The following is a 16,280-nucleotide window of genomic DNA, read 5'->3' on the forward strand; positions in this document are numbered from 1 at the left end:
CCTACTTTGATGCTGGATGCGCTTTTGATTTAATAAAGTCAAACATGCAATCAGTATTCCGCCTTGATATATCGTTTTTGTAGAGAAAAACTGCCCTGGCACATGTAGGCCACCAGCCTCTTTATTTGGTATGCCTGCAATGCAGCGGCAGGACGCGAGAAAGGAGGAGATAACACAAAAATGTGGAACATGAAGGGCGGAAAGGCAGTAATGGTCTGAAGAAGCTGGCCTTACAAACACACATAACAGAGTCTGTTGATGATTTTATGAGCGGGATCGTATCGTCGCTTTTCTCTGCAGCCAGTTTGCACAGTCGTCCTCCAGCCCAGTAGGCGGCAGTAAGCGCAAACACCTGCCGGATCTGAACAGTTCACTTCCGGTAAAGCTTGCAGTTGTTAACAGGTTGGTGGAGCGGTGGAAAAGAAGCGAACCCTCAAACTAAGCAACAAAACAAACCCGTTTAAGATGGCCGGGACGGCTTCGGTAGCTGGCGAGGTTTTCGTGGACGCTTTGCCGTATTTCGACCAGGGTTACGATGCTCCAGGTGTCAGAGAAGCGGTGAGTATGAGGTTAGTGGCTAACAGAAGCCTGCTAGCTGACCATGCTACATGGCAGCGCGGACTGCCTCGGTGTACCGACTAGCAATTAAACTCTGCAAGCTCGGAAACGAACCTCACTGGCAGACTATATATTCAAATATATACATGTTTTGCGTACAGGCTTGGAAACTTTAAAACAATATTTTAAGATCTGGTTTATTTAGATTTTGCTGTGTCCTGTCAAGTAAATAGTTTTCTAGCTGGAGATAAAGAAAAAAAAACTAAGTGTAATGTGTGTAAATTTCGACTTTAATACTGGAATGGACCTAGTATTGATGTGAAGTCAATATTTTTGCACTTTTCACCGCTTTCAGTGATGTTTGCAGCATGTTTATTTGTAATTAAGTCGTTTAAAGTTGGTGATATGGCTTAAAAATAAAATCCCCGATTTCATCCCAAATCTGATTTTATTTGACTGTTTGTCCGCTTCGTTTTCATAAAAAAAACAAGTTTCAAACAAAAGAAATTAATTTCAAAAACTTGCTTTGATGTAAATCATAAACGTGAGCTGGTAAACATGCTGGTAAACCAAGACGACAGTGTCTGTAAATACAACACACCAGTGGTTTTGCACAACGAGCTAAGTTTCTCACTTTTGAGTATTGCGTAAAAAAACAGGCTACGTTTGTTTATCAGTAACTTTCAGAAAATGCTAACCAAATTGGCCATTTTTATTTTCTGCAGCGATTTTTAAAGTCCAGGCTCAGGGATTATAAGGTGGATAATTGAACATGTCAGGCGTATTAACCCTCAAAATTCAGTAGACCATCCAGCATATTCCAAAAATGGCCAAACAAACAGGGAGGAGTGGAACGCTTTACCACCTGGAGGCGGACAGAGAAATGCCTCCTTTAGATTTAAAGAGACGTCACCAAAACGAGTTGCTCTGAGACGCACCTCAGAAGAAGGGCTGATGGAGATACAATACGGAGGAATTCAAACCAAAGCATTGGAGTTCCACTTTATGTAGACCACAGCTGAATGATTTCATTTAAGATCAAGAGCCTTTGTCATTGTGTAGTTATAATGAAATGTTGGTGAGACACAAGCTTTTTGTCTGAAATACACAATGTTCTTGATTTTCTTTAGAAGAGTAATCTTTTGGGAAATGTACCAAACACGAGTCCTGTTTGATCCTTCAGGCCGCAGCGCTGGTTGAGGAAGAGACGAGAAGGTACCGGCCCACAAAGAACTACCTCAGCTACCTGCCTACGCCGGACTTCTCTGCCTTTGAGGTGAGGGAGTCACCGGACAAGTGGGGCGCGCTTTGCGATTTTTACACGGTGGCGAGAAATGAACAGCTCGTGTGTGTTTTTGCTCGTCTCTGCTCTTCAGACAGAAATTATGAGGAACGAATTTGAGCGGTTAGCATCCCGGCAGCCCATGGAGCTCCTCAGCATGAAGAGGTAAAACACCTGCTCATTGAAATATGGTGGCGGCAGCCTGATGTGTGCTTCCTTCTGTTTCCATGTGCTGGGGGCATTATGGCGATGGGGGTGGGAGTTATAATCAGGTCAAAGCACCAGTCTGTTTGGACACAAAACGTTCAGGTGTCTGTTAGACAGACAGAGATTTGGGCCTGCATCCCTGCGAGTCCAAGCCTACATCCAACCGTTTATGCGTGGGGGAAGCAGAGTCCAGAACAAAGTCTGTGGGGTCACCCACCCAATGGGGCTGTGTGGCTGTTAATCCACTGAGCTATATAATACACTGGAGTGCTGATTTTGCCGAAAAACTGAAGTCACTGGCCGACATCTTGCTACTCCCTACTCTCACAGAATCCCATAGGATTTAGTTGCAACAACAAGCAGTTTTCTGGCTGAGTGAAAATATTTCACAGGTAATTCTACAGTCAGTGGATGTACTAACACTATCAACTACTAGGAAATTAGGTGCTGAAATATTTTACATGTTATTCATATTAAATATATATATATGTATATATAAGTATGTGTATATATATGTATACACATATGTAAATATATGTTTTTGTATATTGTTATTTATATATTTATAAATGTTAAACATATATATTTAAATGAATAAAATGCAAAATATTTCAGCACATGACTTTCTCAGTACTTGATATTTTTAGAACATAACATAAAGTATATGGCATTTGACATTTTAAAAGTCTTAAGCTCCCCCTGAACATGAGAAAATCCTCGTTATTCGATGCTGTAGCGCACATATTCCCTAGTTACTGGGGGAAAATAGGGAGTACCAATATGGCGGCTGGTGGCTTCAAAGCGACTCGTTCTAACAGACGGTGATTAGCACTCCAGTGTATAATATAGCTCAGTGTGTTAATCTGACAGATTGGGCAAATGTTACCAAGTCACTGACATTACCTCTACATAAAAGCAAATGCTGAAATTGACTCAAAAGGTGCTTTAACAAGGTTTTAGGTTAGCTCCTTTAGTTCCGCTGCCATGACATGAAATCTCTCCACACAGCCAAATCTTTTTTTTTAATGTAAGATAAGGAAATACAGCCTCGTTTCAGCCAGTTGACCAGCAGTGAGCAGCAGGTGGAGGAAGGCGTTTTCATGCATTCGACTCGAGGAACCCTGGTCTCTGTCTCTGGCATCTCACCCGCTTTCGTTTTTGCTCCTTGCGGAGATATGAGCTGCCGGCGCCCACATCGGGACAGAAGAACGACATCACGGCGTGGCAGGAGTGCGTGAACAACTCCATGGCCCAGCTGGAGCACCAGGCGGTCCGCATTGAGAACCTGGAGCTCATGTCGCAATACGGAACCAACGCGTGGAAAGTCTACAACGGGTGAGAGACATCCGTCTTTTTCCACAAAGACCGCGGGGTGAACGCGGCTGACGGTTTCCTTTTTCCTCCCCGTTCCTCAGCAACTTGGCCTTCATGATCGAGATGGCTCAGAAGGAGCTTCAGAAGTTCAGGTGAGCGATGACGGGATGCCGTCTGACTGCTGAAGGGTTCTTTTCAATCTGTTTTCATGGATAATGTTTTTCGCTTTGATAGGAAGCAAATCCAAGATTTGAACTGGCAGCGTAAGAACGACCAGTTGGCGGCTGGGGCCAAACTCCGCGAGCTGGAGTCCAAGTATGTCGCTGAGACCGCTTGTGTGTTTGTCACTCTGTGAGGAAGAAGGCTTGGTGGGAGTCTTCTGCGTCTTGACGTCTTGTGTTTTTCCATCCGTAGCTGGGTGTCGCTGGTCAGCAAGAACTATGAGATCGAGCGGGCCATCGTCCAGTTGGAGAACGAGGTCGGTCAGCTGCGACAACAGCAGGGCGACGAGAACAAGGAGAACATCAGACAGGACTTCTAGAGCAGGACCAGCCGAGCCCCGGACTCTAATTTGTTCTCAGCAGGATCAACTCCCTTTAGTTCAGACTAGGAAGCAGTCCGAGCGAGAGGAAGTTGGTCTAAAACCTCAGATTTAACTGACTTTACACCGAGTAAAACAGGAGTGGAGCAGTTCTGCCGTTTCAGGAAGCTGCTGGGAGAAGTTTCTTTTTTTCCTGCTTCTGAAACGCTGGCGGCAGCTTTTTTTCCCCCTCATTTCCTGCATGCCTCTCTGATAAATGTGATTTCAGTCAGACTGCAGGCGTTTGAAGTTGCCTTTCATCCACGAGGTGTTTGGGGAAAGTGTACATACTTTGTCAAGTCTGCTAGAGACTATATTAGCTGTTAGCCCTACGTTGTTTCTCAATTTTACAGAAAATATTTGTAATAAAACCAGTTCTTCTAAGTCATGGAGTTATGTTGTATCTACAGTTTTCCACTGATCTAATGTCAGTTCTAGCGAGGGGTTTATTGACACTCGCTGTGGTTATGAATGTCATCAAGTTAAGGCTTGGAATAATTCAGCTGCAGCGTTCTTGTTTCAGGGCAGAGTGGTGAACCAGCTTCAATTAGTTACCCAAACAATTTGATGCACAATTTGGATTTATAGTAGCTTTTCTCTAAACCAGATATGTTAAACATTTCTAAAGTCTAAAATAAACCTTAAAAGATGTGTGCTCTGTCCTTCAGAAATTTGGGCCGGGGCCATCTGGTTCTAACTGGATATTTAACCTCATGTCAGAGTTAAGTTCTCCTAAACACGTGTTTTGCTTCTGGGCTTTTCCAATAAGGTTGGAGTCAGGGAAAGGTCGTTCTGTAGACTTAACTTACGCCAAAACCAGCTTGGACGTTTGCTTGGGATCATCAAACACCTTCCATGGGTTTAAAAATCAGATCCAGAAAGCAGGTGTGATCTCCAGCTCAGGAGCCTCAGAAGCCGCCAGTGGTCAGTCCCACCATTTCCTGGAAACTGTTGGGAGACCAGCGTCCGTTCACAGGGATTCAAGTCTTACATCGCCGACCACATGGAGGGGGCTGACTGAGAAATGAGCACCTGCTCCTAAATCGATGCCTTTATGTTGGCGACAGGCCAAATGTCTTCTGGAAAAGAGTTTACTGGCCTGATGAGACACACCTTTGATCACATTTGACAAGAAGGTTAGGAGGAATCTAAGGTGAGTTTTTTTATATCAAAGAGTAGCTTAGCTGTCTAGTATGGTGGCAGTGTCACGGTAAAGATCTATGCAACACCGAAGAACTCAATAGGTAGATGGTTGCTGATTAAAGGCAAACAGGATGACGCTCACGTCTAGTTTTAGGTCAGAAAGCATCATGTCTAATATTTAAATGTGGAAAATAAACCCTAATAGTTGTGATAAGAGGTAAAAAATGAAGCGTAAATTATCCCCGAAGGCTGGTGATGGGTATGAAAAACACACAAGGTGGGATTTGTTAAAAAGAGACACCAGATATGAGGTGGATCTGCACATGTGGACATCATTGATGGTACCCTTCTGTTAAGGAAAGAAAAACCCACAATGGTCACTGAAATAACTCGAAACTAAAGCAATAATAAAACCAAATGTAATGAAAATTAACTCCAAAATAATCAGACATTGATTTTAAATTGTGGTTTTACAATCATTAAAAAAAGAAAATGAACAAAACAGGCTGGGACAAAAATGATGCTACCCCTAGAAAAGACAGAAAATATTTTGCCACATAGTGACGTGTTAAACTGAGGTGTGTCCTCTAATTAGTGTTACAGATGTTTTCAAACATGTAACCAGTCAGTCTGCCTGTTTAAAGGGTTAAACTGGTAGTCACTGCTGTTTGATGACATGGTGTGGACCACACTGAACAAGGGTCACAGGAGGCAGAGGAGAGAGCGGTACTGATTATTAATGGGTACTAACGTATGTTCAGGTAAAAATGAAATGTTCAAGTCAAGAAAGGAGCCAGCAGCCAATTTATGGAATAAGAAACTGTAATATGCATGAATGTCCAGACACACATATAGAGGCTCAAAGGTGAGCCAATGGACATTAGCATCAGAGAGAAAGTGTAAATATTTCTTAGTCAGATCAAGAACAGAGCTGGCCTTCCTAATGACTTTCTCAGCTACAGAGAAGCTGCTGCTCCAACAAACCGCACCATAGATGATGGTTGATGCTGCCACAAAGTTAAAGAAGGTCTTCAGGAGCGCCCCTGGAGTCCAAAAGACCTCAGCCTCCTCAGCACGTAGAGTCTGCTCTAACCCTTCCAGTAAAGAGCATCAGTGATATGACTCCAGTCCAGTTTATTGCTCAGGTGAACAACCAGGTACTTAGAAGAGTCCACCATCCCCACATCAGTTCCCTGGATGTTCACCTGCATCAGCAAGGTGGTTCTACATCTGTGAAGGTCCACTACCACCTCCTTTGTTTTCCCTGCAATTAACCTGAGATGGTTCTGCTGGCACCAGCCTACAAATCTCTGGATCCACTGTCTGCACTCTGATTGGTCCTCCTCTGTGATGAGGCAAGCTATTGCAGAGTCATCAGAGAACATGCTGCGTTCAACCAATGTCCAGTATCCACTGCGACAGGTGGTGGTCCACTCGAGGGTCTTCATCAGATGCAATGTTAGTGCTGCCGACCTGTAGCTGGCCAACCTTTACAAAGTGCTGATTCAGCTTATTCACCCGGCTAAAGTCACCTACAGCCTGGACGTTTTGTCTGTGACCTGAAATGGTTTTCAGGCGTTTCCAAACATCACAGATGTCTCATCCTGTAGCCGTTTTCCCTCCCACCTTCTCTGATCTTTTTCCTCAGTTCTTTCTGCGCAGCTCGAACCATAATTCAAAAGCAACGTCTGATTTTTATTGGTTCATTTTCAGTAAAATTTTTATTCATTACTTTCGTCAGTTTCAAGTCATTTCAGCCACCAGTGCGGGTTTCTCTTTCATTAGCAGAGGGGTACCAACAGTTTTGTCCAAGTGTGTATGTATAGTTTTGACCCTGTAGCCAATAGAGGAAATAAATTCAAAACCTGTGCATGAAAGTTTTCAAAAGTCATGAAAGTAATAAAGTCATTTTAAAAAAGCTGATTAAATGCCACACGTTACGCTTATGAAAGTCCAGTCTTTCTACCTGCAAATTAAAACAAAATGTTAGGATTTAAACTTACTGGTTAATAAATCTAAATTAAAGCGCCATTTATATACTCTATGAATCCTTCAGGAATAAAATGCTCTAAAACACGACAGACGAACAAGCTTTGCGTCAACGCGCATCTTCTTCGCAAGGAAGCATTAAAAGTTGGATCTTTATGCAACTGTTAACAGAAGCCTGTCGGAAAGATGCGATTTGTTCCTCCCTCCATGACCGCTTATCATCTTTAGACACATTTGCACATTTTGTAATACTCTAAACAATTATGACATGACGATCTGTAAATAACTTGCTAAAATTAAAGTGGTTGAGGATTGTGACAGACTCGTATGTCAGTTAGAAAAACGACTTAATATACGTGCCTTTGTGATCAACGTGATATCATCTTCCACTAGAAGCAGTAAATGATCGTTTATTAACAGGTATTGCCACGTTCCTTACACAGTGAGCACTACAGTACCGCTCTCCCCTCTCTGAGAACAAAAAAAAGGATGGCCTGAATGAACGTCAGCTCCGTTTCAGGCGAATGAAAACAGACCGAGGTCGCCGTCGGAAACCAGAGGCCCAGCGCCGGAAGGGGAGAGGCAGAGTAGAAAGTAGATCGGATCTGTGCAGCTTCTACATACACAGACCAGGACTGAACGTAATCAGATTCCAGCAGAAACACCCAAACTCGTGTTCTGTAACAACTTTCACGCGTTCTCACTCGCACAGGCTTGCAGGCACCATTATACTGTTTGCAAAGAAACTATAGAGGTCTCTTTTAAGAAAAAAAAAACCAAACAAACAAACGTTCCCTGTGATAGAATCACTGATTTCAACTATGTGCAAAACTGGACAGCCACTGGTACCAAAAGTAGCAGTGTGGAAGTTTGGACCACGCCCCAGTCTATATACTGAGAGTGTTGAGAGCTGGTACTAAGGTGACAGTCTCTGGCAGGTTCTGGTTCTGGTCGTGGCCTCCTTTGCTCTGAAGAAACTTCTGTCGATGCCTCTCCTCCTGGCGCTTCTTCTTCTCCTGCCGCTGCTGCTCTTTCCTTTGCTTGTTTGAAAGCTGCGTGGGATGGAAAACAAACATGTTGCAGAGAGTTCGGGTCAAAAGCCAAAGAGGTTTGGGAGTGCATCAAGTTAAACAGAGAGGGCTTCAAACGCTCTGCACAGCAGCACAAAGGCTTCGTGCATCGAATTAATTACGAGCCGACAGAAAATATGACCAAATATGAATTTTTTTTTTTTTTTAAAGCTGTTGAATGAACTCTATGAAATGAGACACATCGCTGGTCTACAGACTTTTCCTCTGAAGAGTCAATGTCAATTTTATTTCTGCCTCATTGAATCTCCTACTTTCTAAATTAGCTTATAAGAAAAATAACTATTTTGCGTTTATTCTTTCAAAAAGATTCTAAAAGCACGCAGACTGTCGATTTGAACATATCACATAACAGATGTAAATGCAGCTACTGAGCATAAAAAATCGTCTACATAAGGCATAATTCAGTCTAACTCCAACCAGCAGATGGCAACAAATTGTTCCCAATATTATCTATGGCACGTGTTGCATTCATGTCAACAAGCCTGAGTGGGAAAGCTCAGCCACCTTGGCTGTGTGCTGGTTTGAAACTAATTTGTAACAGCAGTCTACCAGGACCCAAGGTTATTAAACTTTACACATTTTAATTAGCAGTGTAGTCATGCTATCAATATATTGATACCAATATTTAAATGTTGTTTAGATATGAACATAATACTAATACCTAAAGAATTCAAATCACAAATTTATGAAAAACAAGTTGCTAAATGCTACAGGTCGCCGGTCTATCGCAGTAGCAACAATCTAATTTGCCGTTTTTAAACGACGTGTTGCTGTTGTGAATTTTTACCAACACAGGAAAGGTATATAATGTTGTATTTTGCTCAATTTCTGGTCCGCTTCTCTTACTGGCTTCCATGTTTGCAAGCTGTTGCTCTTTTAACAACATAAAATACTAAATGCTGCGCTCTGTTTTGGGAACCCTGGGAACTCTCCTATGATTGGCTCAGGAACCAGGAAGTAAACACAGGCTACACTCTGAGCCAAAGTAGCTCCAGACCGTACCTCTAGGTTTGAAAGGAGAAAACGTGACTAAGACATTGTTGATGGAGAGGACTGATTGTTTATAGGGAATGTTAGTTCCATCCTGAGTGATAAATGAGAATGATTTAGCTTGATTTTACAGTAAATATCTTACTTATAGCTCCTTTAAATAAAGGGTTTAACCAGAAAAGATTATTTTTCTTATGGAGTTGCAGTCCTTCATTTATTTCCAATTTAATCTCATCAACATTTACAACATATTGAACATCCCTGCTTTTTTATGTTCAAATAGATGAGCAAGATTTTTTTTGTCATGCTGAGTTTGCATTATTTCCTGTATCACTACGTATCAATTCTGTTTTAAGACTTAATTTTTTTTTCATCTTTGAAAGAAGCTAATTAAATTAGAGAAAAACATTAGTGGTGGCCCTAACAAGTAATTTATTCCATCCATGAATTCACCTTAGACTTCTGAACATTGCTGCCCTCTCCTGGCTTGTTATGCTCACTGCAGTCTGTGGCTCCAGCTCTGCAGGCTGAACAGGACCCTGAGGGGCATTCCCCCTGGCACGGCTGGCCGAGCAAAGACCCAGCGAGCCACTCGGCGTTTATTGTTGCTGCGCTTAGCTGGAGCAGGTTCTCCTCGTCACCTGACGGAGGAAAAACAACGGAGCGGGATCAATCTCCGTCGTCTGTTGCTGCTCACAGCATACGTACGACAAGTCAAAGCAGCTCAAGGCGAACGGTTGTGTTCCAACCCTGGATTCCTCGATTCTTGATGGAGCTCAGGATGACGTTTTCCTCCTCACACCCTGCTGGCGAGGCTTTTTTCTGCCTGTCCCGCTGACCGTCTCCAAACTCCCGCTGCTCGCCGCGGGAATTCTGCAGAGTCTGGAATTAGCGAGAGCGTCTTGGTTAGAAAAGCATTAGGAGACGTGTGATCCAGACGCACCTTCGTATGAAACTGAGGCGTGACTTGATGCGCTTTCGATGGGTGGTGCAATCTGAGCGTTGATAGGGATTTTTATAGGATATCTCTGGGTGCTGCGGAGTTTCCTCTGAATGTTTGTGTATTAGATCCCCGTCATATAATCGGTACCTCAATGCAAAGCTGAGCGGGACTCTCCGAGTTGTCTCCGATCCGCCTCACGCTGTCATAGTGGTCTCCATAGCGGTAGGCGATGTGCAGCTCTCTACACACCTGCTTCTCCACGCCATTTATCTGCAAAGACGACCCGACAGATGAGCTGGTGAAATACAGGTGCGTTAAACGGACCAGCTCGTGCGCCGTAATCTGATTGGCTCGCCCTGTGCTCTGCCGCCTACCTCCCAAAGCGGGGCGTTCAGCTGATGAATTACCACCTTCACTTGCTGACTGCGAGCGAAGGCTACGATAGCGTCATTGCCGGCAAAGGTGCCAGGCTGGGCCAGGTTGGACACTGGGGAAAAAGAGGAAGGGAGAAAATACGACAGATAAGTTGGCTTTTACATGTAAGAGGAAAGCACAATACAATTATATAACAAAAAAATGTCACACATCCTCAGAAGACTGAAGACTAAGTAGATAAATGATCTATAATTGACAGATAATGTAGCTAATCAAACATAAAAAGTGCTTAAATTCATAAAGACATTTTTTTCTTATACAATTTAAAGCAAAATAAAAAAAAAAATATTAAAAAACACATGAACCACAACCATGTATCTATCCCTTCCAACCTGCAGACGAAGACCCCCAGGGGTCACCGCTTCATTGCTAAACTTCAACTGTAAATTAAATAGTCACAGAACAGTCAACCACTGGTGTGACAATATTCAAAAATCGGTACGCGTTTGCGGCGGCTCTGCTTTTTCCTTACAGTGCTGAGGAAAAGGTACATCATCTTCGACGAAGGGCTCAAAGTCCTGTCTGTGGGACATCATGTACTGCACGGTCTCCTGGCGAAGCTGCAGATGACCCCGCGAATGCCCCTCCAACTGGTCACCGAGAGCTCTGAACAGGCAGTTCCTGTAGGGGACAGAGATCACGCAGAATGGCTGATGTACCTCATTAGCCGCTATAGGGAAAAGGCTCCGTCTCAGTCAGAGAAGCGATTGTTCCAGCCCATCCATTAGGGAAGGGTTAAAAGGTCCTATCTGAAACAAACTCAAGCCCAGCATTTAATAATGAGAAAGACTTTTTTTTTTTACTAAGTATTTTTAACGTTTACCTTCAGAAGTAGATAAAGACTATTTTGGAAGAGTTGAAAGAGACGTTTCTCACTAGCAAGAACTAAAATAAGACCATCCCCCTTTGCAATGACAAAAAAAATAAATAAAAAAAAATAAATCTAAAGTTAATTCCAGTTCAGACAAAAGACTGATTGTCAGTTATCACAAATGCTTGATAGGGAGGCACAACTAGCTTTAAGGTTCGGTGGGGAACTACGTTTTTACCAAGAGCCAGAGTCCGTATTCACAAAGAGCCCTAAGGAAAAATCTTAGCATTTCCCCAATTCTAAGGTTTTTCTTAGAATTTTACCTTGGTAGGATAACATTTATTCACAAAGCATCTTAGGCCTTAGGAGAGCTCCTAAAGTGACAAGATATTAGGAGTAGTGAGGACTTTTAGCCTAAGACTGTCTGAAGCAGGAAGAGGGTGGAAACAGAGAGAGCTGATCCACCACCAAAACATGGAGGAAACAAGTACATAAACTTCCTTAACAATTTTAAAATTAATAATAAGAAACTTTATCATCCCCACTGAGGGATTTTAATTAGTTTAAAGCAGCCCAACGGTTAAAGGCACAGCTCTACCTCACATTACTTTATTGAGGAAAAATAAGAAAAATGTTGGATAATCATGAATAAACAGTGGGGAAATTTACAAAGAATAAATAAAAGAGGGGTGTAAGTATTTTCTGTATTGCACGATAATGTCAGTAGCCTAAATCGTCATCACTTTCCAGGCTTGTGCGTAAAAGTGCCAAGACGCCCAGAGAAAAAGGCGCGTTGATCTGCGGCAAAACGATTCAAAGTCTGCCTGTTTGATCCAGGGACCAATTTCACTTTCAACACGCCTCCTGCTCCCAGAGATGACCGGACAGGTGCGCTGCTGTTCAGTTTTTTTTATTTATTCAAATGTATCTTTTTTTTCTCCATTTCACGTCGGTCATTTTTCCGAATAAAGCCGCCTTATACAAGCAGATCCCAGTAAAATGCCGACAGGTGAGTGCGCATTAATAGCAGATAGATAAGGTAGTAAAAGGATGAGGCAAGACATGAACATAACAGTCTACAAATCAAAATCATGATGAGGATCTAAATAAGGCGATTCAAAACATTTTGATCCTGCGTGATAGTGAATAAATTTAGCTAGTTTTCATCATAATGAGACATTTCTTAATACAGTCTAATTTCTCTCCTATGATTACAAGAAGCGCATTTGTTTTGTTGTTTTTTTCTTTTACTACTAACCAATCACAGCACTTAAAAAGACAAAAAAAAAAATGGTGGAAATATTGCTCACTGCTCCTTTAAATAAAGCATTGTATGATAACTGCGTTTTATGTTTACTCAGGAAATCTCTACGTGAATTTAAAATTTGTGTGTGCCAAAAATAAAATTAAAAGGAAAATAATAACATTCTTGCAGCACTGCATGTATGTTTGTTCATATTCATTGTCTGCCGCAAGGAAATATGGATATTGGGCTCAAAACAAATAACTACCAGCAGAAGGATGATGAGAGTCCTTTTGCTTTGGGAAGGAGTCCTAATTGCTCAACTGGCCCAAGCAAGACACAGAACAAAAATGACTGGGAATATCCATCCATTGTTGACAGCCTTACTGGAAATATGTATTGCATAAAAGGTTTTGTGAAAATTATCTATTATTTTTAATCAAAAATCTCAAATTAAAGGATTAAACACACTAAAACCGTCACATCTGAGAAACAGTTTTCCACCTCTTACCCGTCTCCTGGCACCTCCCTGAGCTTGAGCCCGAGCGCCTGGAGCTGATTGGAGAAGCTGACGTACTCTGCCCCGTCGTCGTTATCCTGAGGGCGGTTCTTCCGGTCCTTTGCGATGGCGCGCCGTGCTACCCGTTCGTCCCTCTTGCGCTCCAGCTCGCTCTTTTTATTGCTCCTCACAGTTTTGGCTGTCTGTTTTCGAGACATGTTGCCTCTAATGGTTCCTTCGGGCCCAGAGCACCACAGCCTGTCCTGTTTTGGTAATGAGCTGGTGCTTCATTAAACAATCCCACTCTCGTGCAGCTAAAGCACACATGAAGACAGGCAGGGGACAGAAATGTATAAGTGATGGAATATTTCTCTTTTTAGGAATAAAAACACGTAGTTTCAAAATAAAAGTCCTTCATGAAGGTGCAACGAGCATATCTAGAGTTTCCAATGTCTGGTGGCAGAGACAGACAGTATAGTACTTAAGGTATTATTCTTGAATATATATAACTTTCATTTGCCTTTTTCCAAACCAAAAGTGTTAGCGTGTAGAATTTGCATACTAAAATCAAGCCTCTAGAAAAGACCAAAAGAACTTATATATTATTGTTGAAGAAATACAATGTAGAAGTTTAATAGGGACATTTAATATGGAAGGTTTTTTTAAGCGTTTACCAATGGCGTACCCTTTAGCTACTTTCCCTTCTACTGAAATATACATATATAGTGTAGAAGAAAAGTAATTGGTTAAAAGGTGCAAAGTCAAATATAAGGAAATCGTTCTAATAGGTGTCGACCTCTATGACCTGTATGACCTTATGGCAAGAAAACCGTGGGTGAAAATGTTATTTGTACTCATATTTCCAAGAATGTTGTTTTGATGTGAACTTATTGCTTTTATTTATTGCCAAGCTGAAGTTAGATGGTTAACTATCTGTCATAGTAGGCAGCCTGCAGTCAGCCCCTCAACAACTCGCCACTTGCTAAATGTAGTGGTCGGTGCCACTCCTATAGTTTACATACCGTGCCTGTCTGGGTTCCCCCCCCCCCAACCGCCAATCTTCCCAAATATTGGATTTTTGTTGTTTCAAATCAGACGAAAAGTGTTGCAGCCTTCTTTCAGCCAGCCGACTGGCAGTGCGCAGCAACAAGTGAAGGCCAGGGAGCGACGCCTTGCACCATGCAGCCAGATAAAACTCTGGTTAGTTTACCACTTTCTCTGGCCTCTTACTAAAATAAATTACAGGATTTAAAGTCTGGCTTTAAATACAGGCTTTGAAAACGTACCTTCTTCAGATCCCTGTTGACCTGGAAACCTGTAACTGGCCCCTCCCTGCCTAATCTGCAAAGCGGCTTTTAAACGGTTTGTTTAGGCCACTATCAGATTTGAGCAAAGATTAGTCCTAGTATCATTTTACTCATATGGGATTATATTTTTCATGTGACACAGGTGTTTTTATTTTTCCTTTTTAAAATCAAGAAAATGTAACGATTCCAACCAGAAAGCGGCTATATAATTTATCCTATCCATTATACTCGATAACCTCATTAAAATGACCTAATTAAAAACTAAATTTGGATTTGTTTTTGAAACGAGAAACTTTTATAAGCAATATATATATATATATATATTTTATTCAGCCCAACTAAACTATTCAACTGAAAAGAAGACTTTCGATTTGGTATTAAAATTTCTAAAGAAATTTAAGAAAAAGGTGTTTCCAAACTGTTTTGAAGCGGTTCCATATTATAAGACACAGTGAGAGTGCAATTGTATAAAAACAAGAGCTAAAATTTGAACTAATTTGGAAATGAGCTGTTTCTGTGAAATTTCTTAGATGATGCACTAAAAATATCCACCACTCTGACTCATATCTTAAAATAACGCAGGCACTAGCTACACCCTTTCTGAGTTTAAGTTTGTTGTAGGGGTCGTTCCTTACTTTATTTTTAGGTAAATGGCCGAGATAAATAAAAAAAGCAAAGTAACAGCACCGTAAGTTTTGTTTACGTTTGTTAATCTGCTCGATGACACTGAAATCAAAGAGTAAAAACGCAATAACCTGACACAAGTGTTACTAGTTGTCAAACGGTTAAACCGAAGTTCATTTTCGCTGTTGGCTAACATGACAACTAGCCGCGGCTAAATGGGGGGAAACCGATGTATTATATCCGGTAGTGCCCACCCTCTTTCAACACTCAGTCCACCGAGACACAATATATCTTAACTAACAGACCCTTACCTTAATATGCTGAAAATAACGCGAAACCTCTATGTTTATGGATGTTTTGGTTCAGAAAAAAACGTTTCGCGTCGACGTATTTGTTTACAACCGAAGTTCCGCATACGTATTTCTAAGTGCGTCAGTACGTACGGAAGCGCGGAGGGGCCAAAAGCTATTTAAGGCCGCTCTACTGTCAATGCCTCCGTTTGGTTTCGTAACGCACACGCGTGGCCATCTCAAAGCTGTATAAAAAGTCTGTCTATCTATCTATCTATCTATCTATCTATCTATCTATCTATCTATCTATCTATCTATCTATCTATCTATCTATCTATCTATCTATCTATCTATCTATCTATCTATCTATCTATCTATCTATCTATCCATCCATCCATCCATCCATCCATCCATCCATCCATCCATCCATCCATCCATCCATCCATCCATCCATCCATCCATCCATCCATCCATCCATCCATCCATCCATCCATCCATCATTTCTCTAGACAAAGTAGGAGTCAGAGTCACAGATTAGTAGGGAATCTTGTCTCTGACTAACACTCCACCTTCTGCCAATCTCGTAGATCCAGTCACCCTCAACTCTTTGTGATGACAGCGCACAGTTGGTGAACATGACGTGGGGGGTGGAGCGAAGCTGCACCACACAGCGAGGACAATTTTATTCACAGAGACTGTCTGACAAACTATAGAACAAGCAGCCATAAAAATAAATAACTTTTCTCTGCTGCATAGTGCTTTTGTGCATTTGCCAAACAAGTCTATAGATTTGGGTTACGTCTAGTGAGTTGTTGGCTTTTGTCTTGGCAGATGTACACTGGCCTGAAGGTTACACATGCATTTGTGCATGTGCAGCAATCTCACCAGTGAAGAACAGTCAGCCAAGGGTGATTGAAAGACAGCATTTTATCTGCATGCACATGTACTCACTAGTGCATGTGTTTCCCTCTTGT

The 16,280-nt window shown here is 41.9% G+C and overlaps 2 protein-coding genes across 2 annotated transcripts; one reads left to right on the forward strand and one right to left on the reverse strand.

The window, feature by feature from the left end:
• Positions 1 to 361: 361 nt before the first annotated feature.
• On the forward strand, positions 362 to 4,325 carry bcas2 (BCAS2 pre-mRNA processing factor). The gene is made up of 7 exons (XM_012861954.3): positions 362 to 558; positions 1,742 to 1,834; positions 1,935 to 2,005; positions 3,221 to 3,382; positions 3,463 to 3,513; positions 3,596 to 3,676; positions 3,776 to 4,325. The coding sequence occupies exons 1-7, from the start codon at positions 466 to 468 to the stop codon at positions 3,900 to 3,902; spliced, it is 678 nt and encodes a 225-aa protein (XP_012717408.1). The 5' UTR covers positions 362 to 465; the 3' UTR covers positions 3,903 to 4,325.
• Positions 4,326 to 7,434: 3,109 nt separating this feature from the next.
• On the reverse strand, positions 7,435 to 15,460 carry otud3 (OTU deubiquitinase 3). Its single transcript, XM_012862004.3, has 8 exons — positions 15,328 to 15,460; positions 13,098 to 13,399; positions 11,005 to 11,153; positions 10,472 to 10,584; positions 10,245 to 10,367; positions 9,904 to 10,036; positions 9,608 to 9,795; positions 7,435 to 8,125 (listed from the first exon to the last, which is right to left on the reverse strand). Exons 2-8 carry the CDS (start codon positions 13,301 to 13,303, stop codon positions 7,961 to 7,963), a joined length of 1,077 nt encoding a protein of 358 aa, XP_012717458.1. The 5' UTR covers positions 13,304 to 13,399; positions 15,328 to 15,460; the 3' UTR covers positions 7,435 to 7,960.
• Between the last annotated feature and the right edge of the window lie 820 nt (positions 15,461 to 16,280).

Source organism: Fundulus heteroclitus, chromosome 1 (genome assembly GCF_011125445.2).
Source record: "Fundulus heteroclitus isolate FHET01 chromosome 1, MU-UCD_Fhet_4.1, whole genome shotgun sequence".
NCBI lineage: Eukaryota > Metazoa > Chordata > Actinopteri > Cyprinodontiformes > Fundulidae > Fundulus > Fundulus heteroclitus.

Excerpts from the sequence above, each read along its gene's own strand:
- bcas2 (XM_012861954.3), top strand. The coding sequence starts at position 466 with ATGGCCGGGACGGCTTCGGTAGCTGGCGAGGTTTTCGTGGACGCTTTG. Across the intron at positions 559-1,741 it reads CTCCAGGTGTCAGAGAAGCG|GCCGCAGCGCTGGTTGAGGA; the intron begins GTGAGTATGAGG and ends TTGATCCTTCAG. Across the intron at positions 1,835-1,934 it reads CGGACTTCTCTGCCTTTGAG|ACAGAAATTATGAGGAACGA; the intron begins GTGAGGGAGTCA and ends TCTGCTCTTCAG.
- otud3 (XM_012862004.3), bottom strand. The coding sequence starts at position 13,303 with ATGTCTCGAAAACAGACAGCCAAAACTGTGAGGAGCAATAAAAAGAGC. Across the intron at positions 10,368-10,471 it reads TGAACGCCCCGCTTTGGGAG|ATAAATGGCGTGGAGAAGCA; the intron begins GTAGGCGGCAGA and ends TCGTCTTTGCAG. Across the intron at positions 10,037-10,244 it reads CCGCTCAGCTTTGCATTGAG|ACTCTGCAGAATTCCCGCGG; the intron begins GTACCGATTATA and ends CGCTAATTCCAG.